The sequence below is a fragment of the Argopecten irradians genome, chromosome 5, assembly GCF_041381155.1.
Source record: "Argopecten irradians isolate NY chromosome 5, Ai_NY, whole genome shotgun sequence".
NCBI classification, from domain to species: domain Eukaryota; kingdom Metazoa; phylum Mollusca; class Bivalvia; order Pectinida; family Pectinidae; genus Argopecten; species Argopecten irradians.
Window position 1 is genome coordinate 4,330,040 of NC_091138.1, and position 23,953 is coordinate 4,353,992.

Sequence of the window (23,953 nt, forward strand, 5' to 3'; positions counted from 1 at the left end):
TTATATAATACAAAAGGGTATGTTCTATCAGATGGAGATAATCATGGGTGTATTACATTATATGATACAAAAGGGTTTGTTCTATTAGAGGGAGATAATCATTGGTGTATTGCATTATATAATACAAAATGATATGTTCTATTAGAGGGAGATAATCATGAGTGTATTACATTATATAATACAAAAGGGAGATAATCATGGGCGTATTACATTATATAATACAAAAGGGTATGTTCTATCAGAGGGAGATAATCATGGGTGTATTACATTATATAATACAAAAGGGTATGTTCTATCAAAGGGAGATAATCATGGGTGTATTACATTATATAATGCAAAAGGGTATGTTCTATCAAAGGGAGATAATCATGGGTGTATTACATTATATAATGCAAAAGGGTATGTTCTATCAGAAGGAGATAATCATGGGTGTATTACATTATATAATGCAAAAGGGTATGTTCTATCAGAAGGAGATAATCATGGGTATCCTGGTGGTGGTATGTAATTATACGGCCCTGACGATCCTGTTTATCTCCTTTTATCTACACATACCATGTGATAGGCAATAGCACACCATCAGCGCGGACAGAGCGAGTCATGTAAACAAACCCACCATGGGAAGGTCCAACCACCAAAACCTATACCGGATATATATCATCTTGTTACAATTGTTACTCCTCTTTGTTCAGGTAAAATATTTTTAACTAGAAATAATCTATTGATTTCCGTCAAATTGCGTACAATGTATGTTTTTAAATCAGTTCATAATCGTTATACATTTTAGAAATGACAAAGATATTTAAGTGTCCTTAATACCACATAGACTACGTACTATATCATTTTCATTGAGATAGGATATCTATTATTGACACGAGTTGTGCGTATAGAACCTGTCCAGTACATTGTCAATAGTAGTATAACAATATTGATGGCTACAGAGTACTGCATTACACCATCTTAAATAAAATGTTAATTTCATATTATATTTTATTTACCAATTGTTTATTTTTCGATGCTTAGCAAGGAAATTTTGAAATTTCCAAACTAGTCTCACATGATGTAAACACAAAGATACGTAACTACATCGTTAAATAGTAACGTCTGGACCCAGTTTCATGAACATTTTTCAAATAAGGAATGCCTTAACTTACAATTTTCCATAAGAAATCATTACAGATTTTAAGGAAGGCTCATTAACTAAATTTTCTTCAACTTTTGTAATGCTTTTCTATGGGGACATATAATTTAAGGAATTCCTTAAAATTAAGGGAAGCATATTTTACGATTCAAATTGCTACTTTATCTTAAAATTAACTACCTATTATGTACATGTACTTATATGTGCTTAACTGGTTTTAAATATATATAATACTGCTCAAATACACTACAGAGAAGTGATTCTTCTAATGTCATTTTTGATCCATATATGTCATCGGATTCATAATGTTATTGTTTATCATCACAGGTTTGGTGCAGGACAGACATAGGAAAGGTAAACTATTCATTTAACTACTTTAGATATTGATATACTAATTGTATCTGCTAACACTGGAGATAAGAAATATTTTTTGCTTCTTCATGCTGATTTATTGGATCTAAAAAAGATGCCGACTGTAAATTTGAACATTTTAAATTGATAACGTCGTCTTTCTGTCGGCGTAATTTCCAGTGCATGGGCCCGGTATGGAATCCCATGTTAATTAAAAAGTATTGAAAAATAATGCTTGAAATTCACAATGTTGTTACAACTTATTATCCCAATTCTATGTTTACATGTATCTTGCAATACCTACAAGCATTCTTCAGAAACAAATATTTCTTCTAAAGTGTGCGTGTGTTGTGTACATTTAATCAATACATACAAATATTTTGTCAGTTTTAACCTTTTTTCATCAATCCGGACAAACATATAAAAGACAGGAAAGTACTGAACAATATACACCTATTCATCATTCATAACAATACAGCGACCCCATCAAATCAACAGATACGTCCACGGAAAATCACTCAGCCCTACGAAGTTGACGGATATGAAACCTTGTGTAGGCTGGTAAACGATGATAATCACGCTTAAATAGATCGTATTATTATAAACATTTGATATTCGTGGAAATCTTATAATTTAGTACTAAATTAGAATTAGATATAGCAATAAATTAATTGTATGTCTATAATGTATTGCCTTACATTATATGGTTGTATTCCACTTGGTTCAGTCGGCGTCCTCTAAAGCGCTGGTGAAGGTGACACTGATACAGTACCAAGACAAGGCCAACCATAGGTGTGACAGAGGAGGCTTGTTTACCAACCCTAAATGTGATGTCTATATGCAGCTTTGCACAACGTCCAAGTAAGTAGCACTTTCATACTGAACTATTCTGATTCTCATGTGTTCTATCGACAGTTTTACGTAAGCTTATTCTACATATATGAAGCACATGACCTTGGGTAGTGCTTCCATTGTTTCAGTTTGTCAATCTTTTCACACTACAGTGATTGAGTTATGTGACTCATTTCATAAAGGCTCTAAAGATTTGTTTCAGTAATCTTGTTTCGAAATTTCATGTCATTTACTTAAATTTGCAAATTCAATTTCATTTGTTGATGACATTTTGTTATTCGTCTAGTCTGTGGACCGTCACTATAGTGAAGCTGTTATGTTTTATTGTTTGTTTCAGTAAATGTACAACGAAGGACTCTACTAGCCGGATAGACAACACCAATGGCTTCCTGTTCAAGGACCAGCCAAAAACACAGCAGTACAACCCTTCCTATTGGTACAAAGACATATGGAACGGGGTATACAATCTACTTCGCTACATCAAACATAATCTTGGAAAAGCAATGGCCTTTAAAGCGCCTATTGATTTTAGTATCGAAAGTAATATGAAATAAACGATATTCAAAATCTCGTGATAATGTCAACTACCTGCCGATTGTCATGACGTCCAATACCAATCATAAAATAATTTGTAATGTTACTAGCAAATCATAGCTTAAAATAAATATGTGATATTTTGTCAAATTATGTAACCATAGTTTTAGGATTTTACCGTATCAATTTTACTTAATCGGTAGACAAAGATGATATTACCTTAAAGTCGGCCTTATGTCTTGCTTTTTCCCTACTAACTTGTTTAAAAAAAAAACAAATACGCTGAGGTACAGTCAAAGTTCTTTCAAAAGCTGATCTCTGTTTTTATTTCTGCAGACATTTTTTATTTCTATTGACTTGATTGATTACGATTCTACAAATGCTGATGACATATTTGGAAACATCCAGTACACCTTCCATAGCGCTGTAGGTACCCACAAAAATGTGTCAGTGAGTGCACGGAACAACGTCAACCTAAGGTGAGATTAAGGTTAGGTCTAGCTGACAAAAATCACAATACACAAAGAAACAATAATATGAGAATGTGGGAAATTATTTTGTAAAGTAGAGTTTATAATAATGTACATGTAATATATCTTAACAAAAAAATAAATTGGCGTTATATACCCTGTATAAGTCCTATCCAATTGGAACCTTTTGCTATAAGATGAATTATGTGTTAATGAAAACTGTTTATCTCCAGACTAACATTTAGCATCAGTGTAGAGTGTCTACCTAGGTACTATGGTCCTGCCTGTACCACATACTGTGTAGAGAGTCTTCATACTAAATGTACCGCTAACGGAACCAAGACATGTCTACAGGGTAGGTGATCTTATCTGCTGTTCTATAGAACATTTCAACCTTGTTGAAAAAATATGTTTACCTGAATTTATTCCTTGGTCTTCAATATTCAAGAAATTTTATTTTACGTCGCATATCAGAACAAAATACAACGTTAGTATTGTATTCTTGCGACAAACATATGTAAAATGAAATGTTTAGATGATTTTTTTAAAAATGAGTTTGAGCCTGTTTTTTATCGTTTCTTGTTCAATATTATATTGTAACAATTGTGTATATTGCGATATTTGTATACTTTTCAATCATTGTGTGACTGACCTACTTTGATACTTACATTTCAGGATATACAGGGATTAATTGTGATGAAAACATAGATGACTGTACACCTGGTGTATGTAACCATGGTGACTGTACGGACCTTGTCAATGGTTACCGGTGTACGTGTACATCCGGTTATACGGGTCAACATTGTACATCCAGCCTTTACTGTAACCCTAACCCCTGTTACCATGGCAACTGTACGGAAGGCGTAAAAGGATATATTTGTAGTTGTGACACAGGATTTACGGGTGCAAACTGTGATACTAATATCAATGACTGTAAACTGAATCATTGTAACCATGGCAACTGTACGGACGGAATCAACGAATATAGTTGTACTTGTGATGCAGGATTTACAGGACACAAATGTAATATTAACATAAATGACTGTGAACCTAACCCATGTCACCATGGAAACTGCACAGACAATATAAATGGATACAATTGTATTTGTGATTCAGGATATACAGGCAAAAACTGTGATAGTAATATTAACGACTGTAACCCTAATCCGTGTATTCATGGCAACTGTACTGATGGAATCAATAAATATAGTTGTGATTGCGAGGAAGGGTTTACAGGAACAAAATGTGAAACAAACATAAACGAATGTATTACTCCTAACCCTTGTAACCATGGACATTGCATTGATGGCATTAATCAATTCAGCTGTAAATGTGATACAGGATTTACAGGCAAGACGTGCGACACCAATATCAACGACTGTATAAATAACCCATGTAACCATGGTAAATGTATAGATGGAGTAAATAGTTATAACTGTAGCTGTGACGCGGGATTTACAGGCCAGACATGCGACACCAATATCAACGACTGTATAAATAACCCATGTAACGATGGTAAATGTATAGATGGAGTAAATAGTTATAACTGTAGCTGTGATACAGGATTTACAGGCCAGACATGCGACACCAATATCAACGACTGTATAAATAACCCCTGTAACCATGGTAAATGTATAGATGGAGTAAATAGTTATAACTGTAGCTGTGATACAGGATTTACAGGCCAGACATGCGACACCAATATCAACGACTGTATAAATAACCCCTGTAACCATGGTAAATGTATAGATGGAGTAAATAGTTATAACTGTAGCTGTGACGCGGGATTTACAGGCCAGACATGCGACACCAATATCAACGACTGTATAAATAACCCCTGTAACCATGGTAAATGTATAGATGGAGTAAATAGTTATAACTGTAGCTGTGACGCGGGATTTACAGGCCAGACATGCGACACCAATATCAACGACTGTATTCCCGACCCATGCGTCAATGGGAACTGTACGGATGGAGTAGCCGCGTTCAGCTGTAACTGTAATACAGGATTCACTGGAACCAAATGTGAGGTAAATATTAATGACTGTATACCTAACCCATGTGACCATGGTAATTGTACGGACAAAATCAATGGCTACAGTTGTAGTTGTAATTCCGGATTTATAGGAACGAAATGCGATACCAAAATGGAAGTTTGTTCCAAAAAATCCTGTGTGCATGGCTTCTGTACTGAAAATGATTATGGATTTAGCTGTTTTTGTGATCAAGGTTTCACAGGAAATAAGTGCGATGCCTTAATAGACCACTGCCATCCTAATCCATGTAAAAACGGAAATTGCACTAATTCAGAGAATAAGCCTAAATGTGAGTGTATTTCTGGATTTCGTGGAAATTTCTGTGAAATAAATATCGAAGACTGCTATTTAGATGCATGTGTTCATGGTGATTGTATAGATCTGGTGAATGACTATCGTTGTGAGTGTAGTCCTGGCTATTCTGGCCCAAGTTGTGAAGAAAATATTAACGAGTGCGAGGATGGACCCTGTGGAAATGGAAACTGTACAGATATGATAAATGGATTAATTTGCCACTGTAACGAAGGTTTCACTGGTCAGTATTGTGATACCAATATTAACGACTGCTTGCCGAATCCTTGTGACCATGGCAACTGTACAGACGGTATCAATACATTCAGCTGTAATTGTGATACAGGATTTACAGGCACGAAGTGTGATTCTAAAATCAACTACTGTATCCCTAACCCGTGTGATCATGGTAACTGCACAAACACTCTGAGTGGATACAGTTGTAGCTGTGATGCGGGTTACACAGGAACAAAATGTGACAATATTATAGATGACTGTATCCCTAACCCTTGTATCCACGGTTCATGTACCGAACTCATAGACGGCTTTATTTGTTTTTGTAAGCCTGGATATACAGGCAAGCGATGTGAAACCTTTGAAGATCATTGCCATCCTGAAAATCCGTGCAAACATGGCAATTGTACAAATGACGGCAACAAACCAAAATGTGACTGCATATCAGGATTCCGAGGGGATTTCTGTGAGATAAACATAGACGACTGCTATTACGAAGCTTGCTATCACGGACAGTGTATAGATCTGGTAAATGATTACCGGTGTGATTGTGACCCTGGGTATTCTGGGGGTAGCTGTGACGAGGATATTAACGAGTGCGCGGAGGTGTATTGTGGTCATGGCAACTGTACAGATAAACTTAATGGATTTGTGTGCCACTGTGACGAAGGCTTCACAGGTCAGTATTGTGGTACCGATATTAACGACTGTGACCCTAACCCTTGTGGCCATGGTAACTGTACTGATGGGATAAATGAATACAGCTGCAATTGTGACGTAGGGTATACAGGTGTAAGTTGTGATTCTATAATAAACGACTGTGTCTCCAACCCCTGTCAGAACGGGAACTGCACAGACCATATTGGTGGGTTTTCCTGTACTTGCTACCCCGGCTTTACAGGAGTAGTGTGTGACCAGAATATTGATGACTGTGCAGGGATTGATTGTCATTATGGCGAGTGTATAGATGTCGTCAATGGTTACCATTGTAGGTGTAAGGCCGGGTACTCAGGAAAGGATTGCTCTCAGGACATTAACGAATGCGCATCAGGTCTATGTGACAAAGGTAACTGTACGGATATTGTAAATGGCTTCGTCTGTCACTGCTTCGAAGGTTTTACAGGACAGTTTTGTGAGTACAATATAAATAACTGCTTTTCTGGTGCATGTATGAACGGTTATTGTAGAGATCTTGTAAACGATTACCAATGTGACTGTAACCATGGCTACACCGGAAGAAAGTGTGATACTGATATTAACGAATGTGCGTCAAACCCATGTCGGTATGGCAACTGTTCTGATGGTATTGATATGTTCTCCTGCACATGTGACGCCGGTTTCACAGGGACAATATGTGAAATAAAGATTAATGAGTGCAATTTGAACCCCTGCCACCACGGAAAGTGTATGAATCAGACAGATAGCTATAGTTGTGTTTGTGATACCGGGTATACAGGAGTGAATTGTGAAAGTATATTTGTCTTGTCGACACAGATGTCTGTAGTAGTAACTCCCACTTTGGCTCAGTCCTCCACGGAAGAACCACAGACGACGATACAAGCACATCATCTGCTATCGAGTTCATTTTCTTCGTTAACAGAAGTCCTACCAAGCGAAACTATATATTCGTCGGGAAACGCAATTCAGAGCACTATGGCTATACGACTAACAGTAGTAGGTAAGAAACATATTATACAAACAAAAGTAACAGATAATAAACTGGAACATGTCCATACAAACAATTTCTTCAAAGCACAAAAATGTCTAGTAATGAGACATAGGAACACCTACAAACACACACATGGACACCAGCACACAAAAGTCACATACCGCAAGCGATTGTAGAGATGATAACAGCGAAATGTCCAGACATCTGCAGCTCTAAAACGCAAGACAAAGAATTGTTGATACAGAGCGCAATGGATCCAATAGTGATGTCATGTAAAAAAATACAGCATAGAAGCGGATTATTAAATCTGCATAATTAGCAGTAACTTCCGTATATATTTTTCTCTCTCCTTTTTAGTATGTTCATCAGACTGTGGCAAATGTATAAATTAACATATGTAACTTTTTCAGGGACACATACCGATTTCAGCGTTTTTCCAGCATCAACTGCGGTTTTAACCACCAGTCACGTCACAGTATCACCTACATCCAAAGGTAGGTCATGTTATAGGTACAACAAAGGTATCATAGTACTTATAGTACATCTTTATATCTATCTTTGCTTTCTGACTTACAGACGTGTGTAACAACCACGCGTCCGTTCACGTCTAACTTCGTGCACAATGTCACACACGTGTAAATGGCATGTGCCGTAGCCTTTCTTATACCATAGGCGATGAATTCGAATATATTCACATACATTTAACATTCTTATTAATTTTGTGAGTATTATCTCACTTTATTGTATCCGATACTCATAGCGATATATTCTGCATGCTAAACAAGTACGGTATCTAGAGCATGCGTACCCGTACCCAAGCTCAAACTGCATGATTAAAAGCGTGTGGCTAAACATATATTGCGTATCTCAATAACAACACTGAAGTTTGATCTCCTATAGAAAACCAATGAACCGTTACATGACTGCATATACCCGTGTGAAAGGTGTTCAGGTAAACGGCCGTCGTTATGACAACACACTCAGTGTCAAGTGATTGTGTGTATTGTACACATGACTGTAGCTGGCCTTGGATTTTCTCGGCACGTGGCGACAACAAATTGTCCGGATTATTGCGGGAATTTATTAACGAAAATGACATTCCGTTCCCAAAATGGAGTTCCGGATTCGGAATACGAAATTCCGGACTAGTGAGTATAAATAACGTTACGGAAATCCGTTCCCTGACATTTCCGTTCGGATTGTGAGTTTTCCGGACTACCGGCGTCCGGATTATCGCGGGTCCACTGTATATATATTGTTGACGTTACGAGCATCACTTAAATATATACTTTATTTTACATCATTTACGAAACAAGTTTTCTACCACAATTTGGAGTGTTATTCAACTCTCAGGACATTAAATAAACACTGCAACTGTTGATTAACAATATTGTTTATACCACACGTGGTATAAACTCTGTACGCATTCTGATTGGCTGACACGGTGAACTTTAACCGAACTACTTATTTCTCAAAGTCACTTCATCATTGTCAACGTCAACATTAATCAAATGACGTTATTCTATGTTGTGATTGTGAAGTTTATTTACACTATATATACATAAAACTGTATAATAGAATCAATATACATATAGGTTCACTCTCTCTCTCATTCACCACACACCACTAGAAAGTCACTGAGATTGTCTTGTCCTCTTCTTAATCACAACAAACACTCCTCTGTCATAGTCACATCTGATGTGTTGGCTGGTCTGTCATCCCATTCCATGGATAAAAAGCTGGTAAATACAGAAAACAGGACAGAATATGTTGAAATCTGCCTAATTTCATATGACTATAATGTCTCTGCAGGTATATCAAACCTATCACTTACTGCTCACATACGCTTCCATACATTTATTATTCTACCAAACTGAAGATAGTAATTACGGAAATTATACTAAATTAATAATAATTACATAATAACGTTCCTCATCATACTCTTAATGCTCAAAACTAAACTAAATATAAGCAAAATACATATTACACCATTGTGCGGGTCCAACGCGAACTATATATACGGAACCTGTATACTATCTATGGGCCTCCATACTTGTACTCATAGTAAACGCATACGCTTATATATACGATCAATTACTCTATAATAACAGGTTCTACAAAACTATTACATACTAAAAATATTGCTTAATCCAACATATAACTTATAAATGCATTTATCTACTATTTAAACACTTATTTACGAGATTACATATAAATGGAACATACAGGTTAACAACTCAGTCACGCACGAGTGGACCGCAACGCCAATGAATGTTTGACCGGTCCCCATCAGGTGAAGTATACAATCCAAATGGTCACAATACAAAATGGTATTGCGTAATAATATTACAAGGGCAGACACTTACCAGTCAGCTTTCTGTGCTCCAATTATTGGTCGGCCTATGCAATACTACATCTGGAGACAATCCAAACTGTGTATGTCTTGCCGCCATATCCATGTGTGTCTCTACCCGGTACCTCTCGGGTCTCTTCTCCCATACTTACCTGATAGTGAGTTCAGCATTATAGGTCGCACTACACAAATTACTAACCCTATATACTCCGTCCATACAAAACAACACGAAACAGGTATAACATGTATTTATTTCATTATGCGAGCGTGACAAGTACTAATAATACATGTTGACGGACAAGAATTTTACTGATGAGTTTCGTAGATTTAACGTGTATAAAACGAACTTGATGTTGATGGTAATATGGCTTGATGATTATCTGGCGGGAAATTGACGATGCCGTGTCGTGCGGATGTTTTTACGTGTATACATGTAGTCCGACTTAAAGTTTTATTTTCTGGAAGCAACTATTAAGATTTGAACTCAATAAGACATTAAATGAGTATCATTTAACCCTAAAGATGTTCCCAATTAGAAGAATTTGATATCGATGGATTATTCATCAAACGATGACTTTTGAATACTAATTAGTGTCTTTTTGCTGATAAAAATATTACTACACCTTATTTGCATATTTCGTTAAATACACGTTACCGTATCCACGCAATATTTCTATCGGCTAAAAACGAATATGATTGTGGTAGAAACAGGTCACACTACTCTTGGTTGTTGAATATTGAATTTATTCCACACTCGTAAATTATTTTTAAAAACTTACAAAAGACACGAGCTTGCTTTTGTAACTTTTAAAATATAACTCACTCGTGTTGAATAAATTCAATATTCAATAACCAAGAGTAGTGTGACCTGTTTCTGTAACCTCTATATACGACATAAACAAATCAAACTGGTCTTTAAGCTCAGATTTTATGGTAAATCTGAATGATCGGTTTTCAACTAAACGAACAAATACCGGTATTACAAACGGAAAAGAACACCTTATAGCTTGGTTAATTTTAACATGTGTATTGACGTTCTGATGTTTTAGAACCTTTGTCGACCAGTATTATACCTACCGCCGCTATAGAGCCTTTGTTGACCAGTATTCTACCTACCGCTGCTACAACAGCTAGCAGTTCTACAAGTGTAATACCGACACAGACCTCTACTGGTAGGTTATACTACTGACAGAACTGTCTAAGTAACAGTAAGCTTTATGGAAACACAGTAGTATATTTTACTCACATCATGCCTTCTGCTTTCAAGCGTTGATTTGCTTAAAATCAGTTGTTGTTTTTTTTGAAAACTGTATTTAATCATGTTTAAAAAATGGATATTTTTCAGCCGTTAATGTTCACAAATAAATAATGATTGATTTAATGCCAGGAAACCAAACGGGAAGAGCATTATACATTATGTAGTCTTATTTATTTCAGTAAGAACACTATACATTATAGTGTCTTATTTTCTTCAGAAACAGTATATCTTCAGTAAGAAAATACTTTACATTGGTGTCTCATTTTCTTCAGGAAGCAGTATATCTTCAGTATGAACATACTTTACATTGGTGTCTTATTTTCTACAGGAAGCAGTATATCATCAGGAGAACACACTTTACATCGGTGTCTTATTTTCTTCAGAAACAGTATATCTTCAGTATGAACATACTTTACATTGGTGTCTTATTTTCTTCAGGAAGCAGTATATCTTCAGTATGAACATACTTTACATTGGTGTCTTATTTTCTTCAGGAAGCAGTATATCTTCAGTAAGAACATACTTTACATTGGTGTCTTATTTTCTTCAGGAAGCAGTATATCTTCAGTAAGAACATACTTTACATTGGTGTCTTATTTTCTTCAGGAAGCAGTATATCTTCAGTAAGAATATACTTTACATTGATGTCTTATTTTTATTCAGGAAGCAGTATATCATCAGTAAGAACATACTTTACATTGGTGTCTCATTTTCTTCAGGAAGCAGTATATCTTCAGTATGAACATACTTTACATTGGTGTCTCATTTTCTTCAGGAAGCAGTATATCATCAGGAGAACACACTTTACATTGGTGTCTCATTTTCTTCAGGAAGCAGTATATCTTCAGTATGAACATACTTTACATTGGTGTCTTATTTTTCTTCAGGAAGCAGTATATCTTCAGTAAGAACATACTTTACATTGGTGTCTCATTTTCTTCAGGAAGCAGTATATCTTCTGTATGAACATACTTTACATTGGTGTCTTATTTTTATTCAGGAAGCAGTATATCATCAGGAGAACACACTTTACATTGGTGTCTTATTTTCTACAGGAAGCAGTTTATCTTCAACGAGAACACACTTTACATTGGTGTTTTATTTTCTACAGGAAGCAGTTTATCTTCAATGAGAACACACTTTACATTGGTGTTTTATTTTCTACAGGAAGCAGTTTATCTTCAATGAGAACACACTTTACATTGGTGTCTTATTTTCTACAGGAAGCAGTTTATCTTCAATGAGAACACACTTTACATTGGTGTTTTATTTTCTACAGGAAGCCGTTTATCTTCAATGAGAACACACTTTACATTGGTGTTATATTTTCTACAGGAAGCAGTTTATCTTCAATGAGAACATACTTTACATTGGTGTCTTATTTTCTTCAGGAAGCAGTTTATCTTCAATGAGAACACACTTTACATTGGTGTTTTATTTTCTACAGGAAGCAGATTATCTTCAATGAGAACATACTTTACATTGGTGTCTTATTTTCTTCAGGAAGCAGTGTATCTTCAGTCTCGATTAGCGTGCTGTTGCTAGGAGATGTAACAAATGATAACGTTGAAGTACGAGACCATGTACAATCTCTCCTTAACCAGCCAAATGTGTCCTCGCCGACAGTCACAGTTTCATCATATACTCTACAGACTGATGGGTATGATATACTATTGCAATGGGGCCATGGTTTATTTGTTATCCAAAATGACCGCGAGCTTTGAGTAGATCTGCCAGTCATTTAGTGGACCTCTGTATCATACGACGATACCATTTTGATTAAAGCATTACAGTATATGTATTTGCATTTAGATTTTCGTGATATGAGTGTGATATGAGTGAAGATATGTAATTAGTTTGAACAGACACCCGACCATGAACAATGTATCTACACAAAGTATCAATAGTTGGTTTTCCTTTTCTCAGACACAATTCATATAAGTTGTATTCATAATATTGGTTATAGTTCCATTTATTAGAAAAGCATCATGCAAAATTGATTTCCCTTGATATTTTCAGAGTGGCCTGATGGCAGTTATTCTTATAAGACAAACTTACTAGTAACAATGAGAAATGTTTATTTTCATTTAAACAAATGAGATATAGAGCTCCGGAAGAAAATATCACAAATCCTTTTATAGATTCTACAAAATTCATTAATATGAAAATAGTTGGGTTTTTTTTTAAATGAAATGAGCAATGAAGAAGAATAACATGAATACAGATTTTGAAATGATTTCAGGAGTACCATCACCAATATGACGGTTATCGTGACAACAAGGGATCCCTCGCTGTCTGTTTCAACACTTCACACAACCCTCGACAAAGTCCTGTCGTCAATACATATACAGACATATCACAAGACTGGTAATCCGAGCACATCTCATTCCAAAGTAGGTATAGTAGCCCGGCCTTGTCTATTTCCACTCTAGGCCTTTAAAACTATTCCTTATTCGATATTCCCTGAAATATTGTAAAAACTGGACTTTTAAAATATATCTGAAACCTTGATAGTACCGTTTTGTTTAAGCGACGATTATGCACGGGCACCAATATGAAAGAGCTTATACATGGTACCGAATAGGAGAAAACATATTTCGGAAATTTTTATATAAAAAAACTTTTTAAAATAGTTCATGAATTATAAATTCATTTTGAGATTTCTTTTCAGGGCTGGGCTAGTGAAAACGTGTCTGTTGTGATAGCGATAGTTGCAGCAGTTGTTATTGTATGTAGCTGTATTTCTCTTGTCTTGGTGATTAAGAGAAGGTACGTATTCCTCACCTTCATTCAATACACTTCTAACTAAATTTAGTATGTTATAGTGTTTTAAATACATCCTTTGTATACCTTTATATGATGATAAGGACATTTAAAACAAAAACTAGATAATTTATGTTGCAATAAAATAATGTACACAGATTTGAAAAAAAAACACAGATTTGAAAAAAACCCACTAATCATCAGCTAAATAACCCCACTCCATCAGCTATACATGAATAATTCACTCTTCCTCGTTTGCAAAAGAATGTTCTCAGATCAAGGATTTAGAATATTTACAGATTTACGATTTCAGTATGTAAATCTTGGTTACACAGTTACATATTACCATAGTAACCACCACACTTTCCTTCATTCTGAGCTGTAAGTTACTGCTCTTCCGTACTGACGGAGTAGTGAAACAAAGGAAACTTACTCAAGTTTTTATATGTATTGCAGACAAAGACTTCGAAAGAGAAATGCACCGTATTTAGATGAGAATTTATACAAAATCGATGGCGTCAATCTTGAACCAATGACTGAGGACGACGACCCAGCCGTGTTTGATAATCCCGAATACATAAAAGAAAGAAGTGCAAGTGAACATTTCTAACGATTCCAAGCAGTGTTTGATAATCTTGAATAAATAAAGGAAAGAAGTGCCAGTGACCAAGTGTGGATTTTATAATCGTTATAATGCACTTCTGACTGTTTTTATCTAGACTGGAAAAGACGATTGGAGCAAATGAAGAATTACCACAAACGTTTGTAAATAATGATATTGTGATTTACGTTCTTTGAGGGTTACAATAAGGTGTCCAAAGAGAACAACCCGCTGACGTTACCAGGTGCCTACCTCCGGCGGATCTTGTCGTATCGCCTTAGAGGTCCATTTCTAGGTTAGGATGACTTTTGTCTAGGCACAAACTGAGCTGTATGTAATCAAAGTGGTGCTCTTAGGACGATAAAAACATATAACACTTTGCGATGTAAAAATAAACATCGCACGAAAAGACACAAAAGTATATTTATATATTTCTCTTCTTCGACTTTGCGTAAGTGTATACGAGCATTGCAACAATGGGAATCGTATTCACAATATACCAGGTTTATACTGTATAATACCAAAACAGAGATGTAAATATAAGGAGCTATCTTCATTTTGACTCCATATACGTTAGTATGAACTCAGTTGGCAACGAACATGTTTCTTATGGAGCGCGCCTCATAGAATATATTCATTGGTAACTGTGTCCATGGTACCGTATGCGCAGTCAAAATGACGAACAATCTTTACATGTATACAACTGTATCTGATATTAACAATGAACTGTGTATTTAATTTATTGAACTCAATATATATGTTAATTAATTCGTTTTCTGTTATTATGTGTTTTTATACCATAACTAAGCATTTAGATTGTGATAAAATCCATAGCGTCCTCATTCGTTATTTCCAATCTTCCCTGAATCTGATTGGCTTTCAACTACGGAGTGTTTTTTATTTCGCTTTTTCTTTTAAACATGCAGTGTATTACCGTATACCAGGTAGTTGCCCCACATAACATTGGCTCTCTATAGGTATTAAGTTTTATTACTGAAAGAATACATGACGCAACATGTGGTGATTAGGTCTCCTGAACGTAGACGATAAACAACTACGTGGTATAATAATAGAGTTGAAGTAATGGGATAAATAAGTTCTCTAACGCGTGTCAATTATTTATCATGTTTATCTAAACTCTCGTTTATTAATTTACAGATTTTGAAAACTATCTCGAGTTGGATAACATCTCGGCTTTCCGTGTCGAACACAAAAATAAAACTTAACGTGTATTCTGTTGATTCTGCAACCATTATGACATTTAAAATGAAAGCAAATTGCCAGTTATTTTCTTGGTTTCGCTCGAAGCGGGACGCTTCTTTGATGCGAAGGAAAATATATATTTATTAGGATCATAGTGTACTCCTGTTAGCTACCATGGGGTATATATATGCGCATTCGGAAACGGTACCAGTAATTCTATTCAGTGTTTCATATCGCTGAAACAATTTAAAAATCCCTCAAAAAACAATATCTACTCATCAAAGAATTACTTTACAGTACATACATTTGTCATGAACCAAATTAAAGATGACATCGCCACACGAGATTTTCGCTATTGTAAAATGACGTAATTCCGGTAAATGTAAACATCCTTATGCAGTTTTAGTTAGGTCTATACTTTATTAGGATTGCTGGCAAACTAATGTCCAGATTCATTGTGGATAGTTTGATCATGTATCGGTATCACCGCAATGATTGTGTCTAAAGTTCAGAGAGATGATGGCACATCAAATTCCAAAGACGACGCACTTCTTGGCTAAAGTCAAAGGTCATACGAATGTGACCTGAGATTGCGATACTGTCAAACCGTAGTATGAATTAGTAAAGAAGATACAACCATATGATATTGATCAGATTAAATTACCGACGAAGTAAAACAAAGGGAAGTAACTCCGATAGATCAGAGAGGCAGTTCTGTGATGGGATGATGGTTTTGCACTTATGTAATATAGTATTACAGATGTAAATAACAAATGATTTATTGTAAATGGTATGTTGGTAATTTATAATGTAAAACGTTGGCCATTTAATAATGATAATTTTACTTTCTTAGAAGCCCTGTTTGCAAAAGTAAACTTGTACCTAACTTGTGCCGAACGTTGCAAATGCAATAAGTAAAAAATATTTGTGTAAAAACAATAAATGTTTGTGTATGTTTTTTATACTTATATGTAAAAATATCATTTATGTTCAATGTTTTCTTTGTGTGTGTTAAATGTATTTTTGTGTATTTTTATGTGAGAAAAATGGTGTGTGTGTAAAAATATATATTTGTGTGTGATTTTATTTTATGTGTGAAAAAAATGGTGTGTGATTTTTTTATTTGTGTAATGATTAGCATCATGGGTATGATAATGTGGCATTTGTAACGGCTCGTCTGATTGGCTAATCTGTCTGTTAGTTGTCGCTTCTCTTTTTACACAAGCATATATTGTTTTTACACAATTAAAAATATTTAGCACTTATAACGATATATTACAAACATTTAATAATAATCTTTCTACAATAACTAGTTATATAACATAGAATCAAAACTAATACTATTTCGAATGTGAGTAAATGAATTTTACATTTATTTATTTGACACAAAAATAGTTGTTAACATATTTCTAAAATCTCTTTTAGGGGCTCGCTGAATGATTGACATTACCTAAATGACATTTTTCTTCTTAACAGACGTGAAACAAAAAAATAACATTTGAATTTGTTGTTTAAAGTTACGTATTCATATATTGTATAAGAATCATGACGGAAAAAATATTATTAGAATGTCAATTGATTGGAACAAATGGCCAACAGCAAAAGCTGATGGCATCATCCATTTAATTATGTGTGTTCAAGAATTCATAACCTTTAGATTAATTTTCAAAAATCCAGTTTAAATCTGCTTTTTTAATTTGATAGATACAATACTTATCAATTTGACAAAAAAAAATCAAAAGTATTCTTTTGGATATGACCGCGATTCTAATGATAATCACGTGATTTATATGCCAGAATTGTCTTTTATCCATTGCCGGAAATGGGTGATCCGTGTGTACGCAGCCGGAAATCCAGGAAGGCATCCGATTACACCAAATGAGGTCAACCCAACTAAGGTGTTCCCACAGGTCAAAGGTCCACCACTGTCACCCTAACAGAACACAAAAAACAGTTTATGTCTGTATAAAAGCGAAATTTATAATACATTATCAAAATCAAATAAAAATACATTTTCTACGTTTTTACTTTTTCCTTTCCATTGTTCTTCATCAACAATAAATATATTTACTAATTTCAATAAAGTCCAACCCGGTTATTGGGAATTCCTGGGACCCTTAAAATCTTAACATATTATTCGGGAGTAAGTGGGTTAACATTTGTACAACAAACACATAAATGAAACAAAGTGAGACTTTGGATAAGGATATATTGTTTTATTGAAAATCTGTCATACCCTAGTGTGTGGATTATCTACTGTATACTTATAATCGGAGTACATACATCGAAACACGACAGTAATGATCAAAACCTACCTGGTTTTGGCACTTCGCAGTATGTGAATTTTAAACAACTCAAAAATTACCCAGGGGACTCGAATATCGTATTAACCGATTTAACAGATAATGAATACAAGAATACTGAATGTAATTTATAGTGGGTTCGAATTCTATTAATATAAAACGGGATTTTACACTATCCGAGTTTGTATTAAGTGGGTTGGCCTGTAATTCCTTTCACCTTGTCTCTACATTATCAACACTAGTCTACCCAGTTACTTAAAATAAACCACTCAATGTTAAACACATTTTCTAATATATGTTATAAAAATACTTACAATGCACGAGTCTGAATTTGGCGACACGACACATACATGCCCAGCGTTAATGCTATCATATCCTATATCTTCATATGACGCAGCACAGCATTCTTCACTCAACACAGTCATTTTTGCCGCTTGGAGGACCTCGGGGAGACCTGTTAAAATAGCACAAAAATGTGAGTGATGAACTCTTTCAAACGTCAGAAAAGTGTCAAGCTGTGGTCTTTGTAGGTGATAATAAAGGTTACTGTTCCATTTCTTAACTTTAAGATGTTTAATTAGGACATGTCTGGATATTAATGCTCATCGGAGAGGAGTTATAGTTATAATCACAGTATATTGTCTCCCATAATACGAAGCAAAGCAATTGTAGTGTACTGTCAATTAGAACGAAAAGAATTGTCAAAGTAGACTGTCAATAAGAACCAAAGGAATTGTCAAAGTGTCAATAAGATCAAAAGGAATTGCCAAAGTAGATTGTCAATAAGAACTAAAGAAAATGTCAAAGTAGACTGTCAATAAGAACCAAAGGAATTGTCAAAGTAAACTGTCAATAAGAACCAAATAATTTGTCAAAGTAGGCTGTCAATAAGAACTAAAGGAATTGTCAAAGTAGACTGTCAATAAGAACCAAATAAATTGTCAAAGTGTCAATAAGATCCAAAGGAAATGTCAAAGTAGACTGTCAATAAGAACTAAAGAAAATGTCAAAGTAGACTGTCAATAAGAACCAAAGGAATTGTCAAAGTAAACTGTCAATAAGAACCAAATAATTTGTCAAAGTAGGCTGTCAATAAGAACGAAAGGAATCGTCAAAGTAGACTGTCAATAAGATCATAGGAATTGTCAAAGTAGACTGTCAATAAAAACTAAAGGAATTGTCAAAGTAGGCTGTCAATAAGAACCAAAGGAATTGTCAAAGTAGACTGTCAATAAGAACCAAATAAATTGTCAAAGTAGATTGTCAATAAGAACTAAAGGAATTGTCAAAGTAGACTGTCAATAAGAACTAAAGAAAATGTCAAAGTAGACTGTCAATAAGAACCAAAGGAATTGTCAAAGTAAACTGTCAATAAGATCAAAAGGAATTGCCAAAGTAGATTGTCAATAAGAACTAAAGGAATTGTCAAAGTAGACTGTCAATAAGAACCAAATAAATTGTCAAAGTGTCAATAAGATCCAAAGGAAATGTCAAAGTAGACTGTCAATAAGAACTAAAGAAAATGTCAAAGTAGACTGTCAATAAGAACCAAAGGAATTGTCAAAGTAAACTGTCAATAAGAACCAAATAATTTGTCAAAGTAGGCTGTCAATAAGAACTAAAGGAATCGTCAAAGTAGACTGTCAATAAGATCATAGGAATTGTCAAAGTAGACTGTCAATAAGAACTAAAGGAATTGTCAAAGTAGGCTGTCAATAAGAACCAAAGGAATTGTCAAAGTAGACTGTCAATAAGAACCAAATAAATTGTCAAAGTAGATTGTCAATAAGAACTAAAGGAATTGTCAAAGTAGACTGTCAATAAGAACTAAAGAAAATGTCAAAGTAGACTGTCAATAAGAACCAAAGGAATTGTCAAAGTAAACTGTCAATAAGATCCAAATGAATTGTCAAAGTAGGCTGTCAATAAGAACTAAAGGAATTGTCAAAGTAGACTGTCAATAAGAACCAAATAAATTGTCAAAGTAGACTGTGAATAAGATCCAAAGGAAATGTCAAAGTAGACTGTCAATAAGAACTAAAGAAAATGTCAAAGTAGACTGTCAATAAGAACCAAAGGAATTGTCAAAGTAGACTGTCAATAAGAACTAAAGAAAATGTCAAAGTAGACTGTCAATAAGAACCAAAGGAATTGTCAAAGTAGACTGTCAATAAGAACCAAAGGAATTGTCAAAGTAGACTGTCAATAAGAACCAAAGGAATTGTCAAAGTAGACTGTCAATAAGAACTAAAGGAATTGTCAAAGTAGACTGTCAATAAGATCCAAAGGAATTGTCAAAGTAGACTGTCAATAAGAACTAAAGGAATTGTCAAAGTAGACTGTCAATAAGAACCAAAGGAATTGTCAAAGTAGACTGTCAATAAGAACCAAAGGAATTGTCAAAGTAGACTGTCAATCAGTGCGATTCCTCTGTTGTAACGTTAGATATCGAAATGAAACTGAATGGGAATTTCTATTTGAAAGTGCAAAACATATAAATTTTAATATATATATATATACTACATTGATAGATAAGTCAACAGCTATTTATAAGTACTTTTATCGACTCGAGTTTGTGTTGTTTATTACTGTTGCAAATACCCGAAAACATTTGGTTATGCTATATCCATTTGCGCATCATTTTGATTATGTTACTGTAACTTTTTTGAGGAAAGAAATGAGGAAATGGAAATAACAACTATATAATAAATATATTGATAGACAAAGTATGTTTTTCAACAGTCTCTACCAATTTGTAATAAAAACGAAAAATTATCAATAACCTAGACCAAATTGTGAAAATCCCCATCCAGAGATGTCACAGCGTTCATGAGCGAAATCATTGTCATCCTCGGGTAACAGTGCCACGTACGCTGCACCAGGTCCTATGATTGATTCACTGAACTTGAGGATTGCGATGTCATTCGGAAACGATCCGGATCCTTCACCAAAGTCTTCATGCTTTGAACAGAACATACATAGTTCTAAATCAATATAGAACGACTTCAATCAGTTTGGTGCACATACCATACATTGAGAGTATTAGTCTATCGAATAAAACAGCAACATCAGCTTTTTTTCTAGTTTTGAACATAAAAGCAATATTTAGTAGATGTCAGCTAATGTACATGTTTTAAGAAGTTCATATAATTTCAAGTAAAAGAAAATTTTAGTAGTGTATTTATACAAGATTCTGTTTCAATATCAAATAAAGATGCTGCAGTTTCAGCTAGAGATTAAAAAAATCATTGTAAATTAAGAATGAATGGCGCATACCAAAATTTTTTCTGCTACATCGAAAACCAGTCCGGCTCTTTTTCGTGATGAGGAACCGACTCGAACGGAGAAAAAACTGGTCAACGATAAAATATGAGAGACTTACTGATGTTACCGATGGCACCCAGTATACAAATCTAGGTTTAATCCATGTCAAATTGTCAATATAATCGGCCGTCATTAACGGAGTCATACGGAATATAACAAATGGCTGTTCTAATCAAACAAAATTTGAATTATAAAAGATAAAAAAAAAATGGAAAATTCATATTATTTCAAAGTTCAATTTATGACAATGTAGTGTGTAAAATTTGAACTTAAAGATAATAATTGCGTTTTAAATGTATATAACAATGTTGAAATGTGCTTATACATCAAGAATGTAGATCATGATAATGTGAAAATTTACACACACAGATGGTGAAGAAAAGACATCTTGAAGGTTTAAGATAAAACAAAAGACGATATATATACGTACATATATGTATATGTATAGTGTTATATAAGTCTACCAACATATCTGTATAAATAGAGTGGAATTTGAACTGAACTTGCATTTTTGGGAAAATTGTGTAATTAAAAAAAACACCATAAAAGATACAAAAAAATGAAATGACAAATACACAAACCTAGTAGATGCCCAGGCAACACAATGTGCCGCTGTAAGGGCCACTGTATCACTAATAGCAACCGCTCCACAAATGTGCTTACCAAGAAACATCAAAGATAATTGCCACGGATATTCACAAATGTCAGCGTCATTTCCTCCGATGACTCTTGCCATTCCATATAACTGTAAAAAATTACAACGCGGCCATCCACATTAAGCACATTTATCAATTTCTTTAAATTGTGTTTTCTCTCAGTTAGCAATATGATAAATTGTATAAATATTGAAAAACAGCCTGTATAAATTGTATCGATTAGGTATACGTACCGATGTCTGCTGTATCTGGGCTGCATTTGGGTGTACTGGTACTGGAGGATGCACGGAACATTCTGACGACAGGAAGGTGATTAAGATAACATTACATCAATCCTTTCGCTTCTAGTAATGTAATGACACACACAATGGGGACATCTAATAAATCGTCGATTATACAAGGTCTCTTTATAGTTATAATCAGACTTTGCGAGAGAAATATACAACACAGCAGAGTTATTGTGGAAGAGAACGACATATACTGACCTGCGAATGTCACTAAGCATAAAGCAAAGATAAACTTCATGTCTGCGTTTTAGCGTGTTTTAAGAGCGATGAAACGCTCACATCATTTCCTTTATACCCAGTGCTGAACCTGACCACCTGCTGGTTCACCTCCTTCATGTGTCAAACCTAAAGAGTGTTTTCTGACATATTTCGTCATTTATTGTTCATTTAAGAATTTTATGGCCATTGGCTAAATTACTTATTTATTTTGCCGATCAATTTATAACGGTTGTATTTTTGTTGTAATTATATAAGTCTTATCAAGGAGGGTCACATCCAAAGTGTGACAATACCTGGGTCAGGCCAATAACAACCATTTAAACACAACCTACCTGGTATACAGTGCATGTATGATTGTCTGAATGGTGCATACTCCATCTTACTCTGGAAATATTTTACAATAATGGTTTCATTAGTGAAAATCAGTTTATTTATTAAATTGCCTTTATTGGAATTAAGCCCAATTGATTTGAATTGATTTGGTATATTTTAATTTTCAGTAGCCAATCCATGTTTGTTTGCTCATGAAGCTACTATTATTTTGGTCATTGGTGTTCATTTTATTGATATTATTTTATATTCAGAAAGCGTAGCATGATATAAAACATAGTGTTTACTTCTAATGCTTATCTTAAATATTTCTTTGCCAATTGCCTCGTGAAATCATGAAATACATGTTTTATTAACTTGATGTGCCATTGATTTATCCGTTTTCAATTCTATAACAACTGATTCCACTGGGTATAATGTAGCCGTCCGCCCAATCCGGTCGTGCCGATTCCATATGTAACCCTGGTCAATACTAGCCGCAATATATCGCTCGTCTGGAGAGAACTTCTCTTTAGCTCGATCGGTTGAGCGTCAGACTAGTAATCCAAAGGTCCTGAGTTTGATCCCTGGCAGAGGCAGGTATTAAATTTATTGTAAATCCTGTACCCTGTTACACATATATGAATAATGACAATATATGTCAAACGTTTGTATTTGTATAAACGTTTCAAGTTCATCATATATTAACAAAATAGTTTTAATCAATTTACGCCCAACATTATTCTCCAATCTATTTTTATATGTAAGGTTGTGATCGCTTGTTTTACATGGTTTTTTTTTATATTTTTCCAAAGTTACACGTTATTGTGAAAAATGTGTGAGGTAATGTGAATTAGGACTATGCCAAGTAAATAACAACAGCTGGTCAACGTCTATCGGGTCACGGCATTATATGCTATATACATTCCGGTTTCTATTGCAAAAGTATTATATTTGAATTCGCGTAAGCTTTCATTTCTGATATTATTTTATCAGGAACATAATTATATAAAAAAAGATATTAAATAAAAAACAATAATATTTGCTCAATCAAGTTACTGTTAAATTCGGAAACTTGAAAGATGCATTTCTTTTAAAA

At 34.5% G+C, this 23,953-nt stretch overlaps 2 protein-coding genes across 2 annotated transcripts; one reads left to right on the plus strand and one right to left on the minus strand.

The window, feature by feature from the left end:
• Nucleotides 1-563: 563 nt before the first annotated feature.
• Nucleotides 564-16,713, plus strand: LOC138322680 (fibropellin-1-like). Its single transcript, XM_069266710.1, has 13 exons — nt 564-692; nt 1,469-1,495; nt 2,220-2,353; nt 2,682-2,802; nt 3,215-3,357; nt 3,582-3,703; nt 4,024-7,587; nt 7,989-8,072; nt 10,981-11,103; nt 12,693-12,849; nt 13,432-13,582; nt 13,861-13,958; nt 14,409-16,713. Exons 1-13 carry the CDS (start codon nt 618-620, stop codon nt 14,560-14,562), a joined length of 4,953 nt encoding a protein of 1,650 aa, XP_069122811.1. The 5' UTR covers nt 564-617; the 3' UTR covers nt 14,563-16,713.
• Nucleotides 16,714-17,030: 317 nt separating this feature from the next.
• On the minus strand, nt 17,031-22,662 carry LOC138324208 (fibrinolytic enzyme, isozyme C-like). The gene is made up of 6 exons (XM_069269290.1): nt 22,606-22,662; nt 22,273-22,334; nt 21,336-21,411; nt 20,843-21,020; nt 18,374-18,513; nt 17,031-17,689 (listed from the first exon to the last, which is right to left on the minus strand). Exons 1-6 carry the CDS (start codon nt 22,660-22,662, stop codon nt 17,543-17,545), a joined length of 660 nt encoding a protein of 219 aa, XP_069125391.1. The 3' UTR covers nt 17,031-17,542.
• Nucleotides 22,663-23,953: the final 1,291 nt, after the last annotated feature.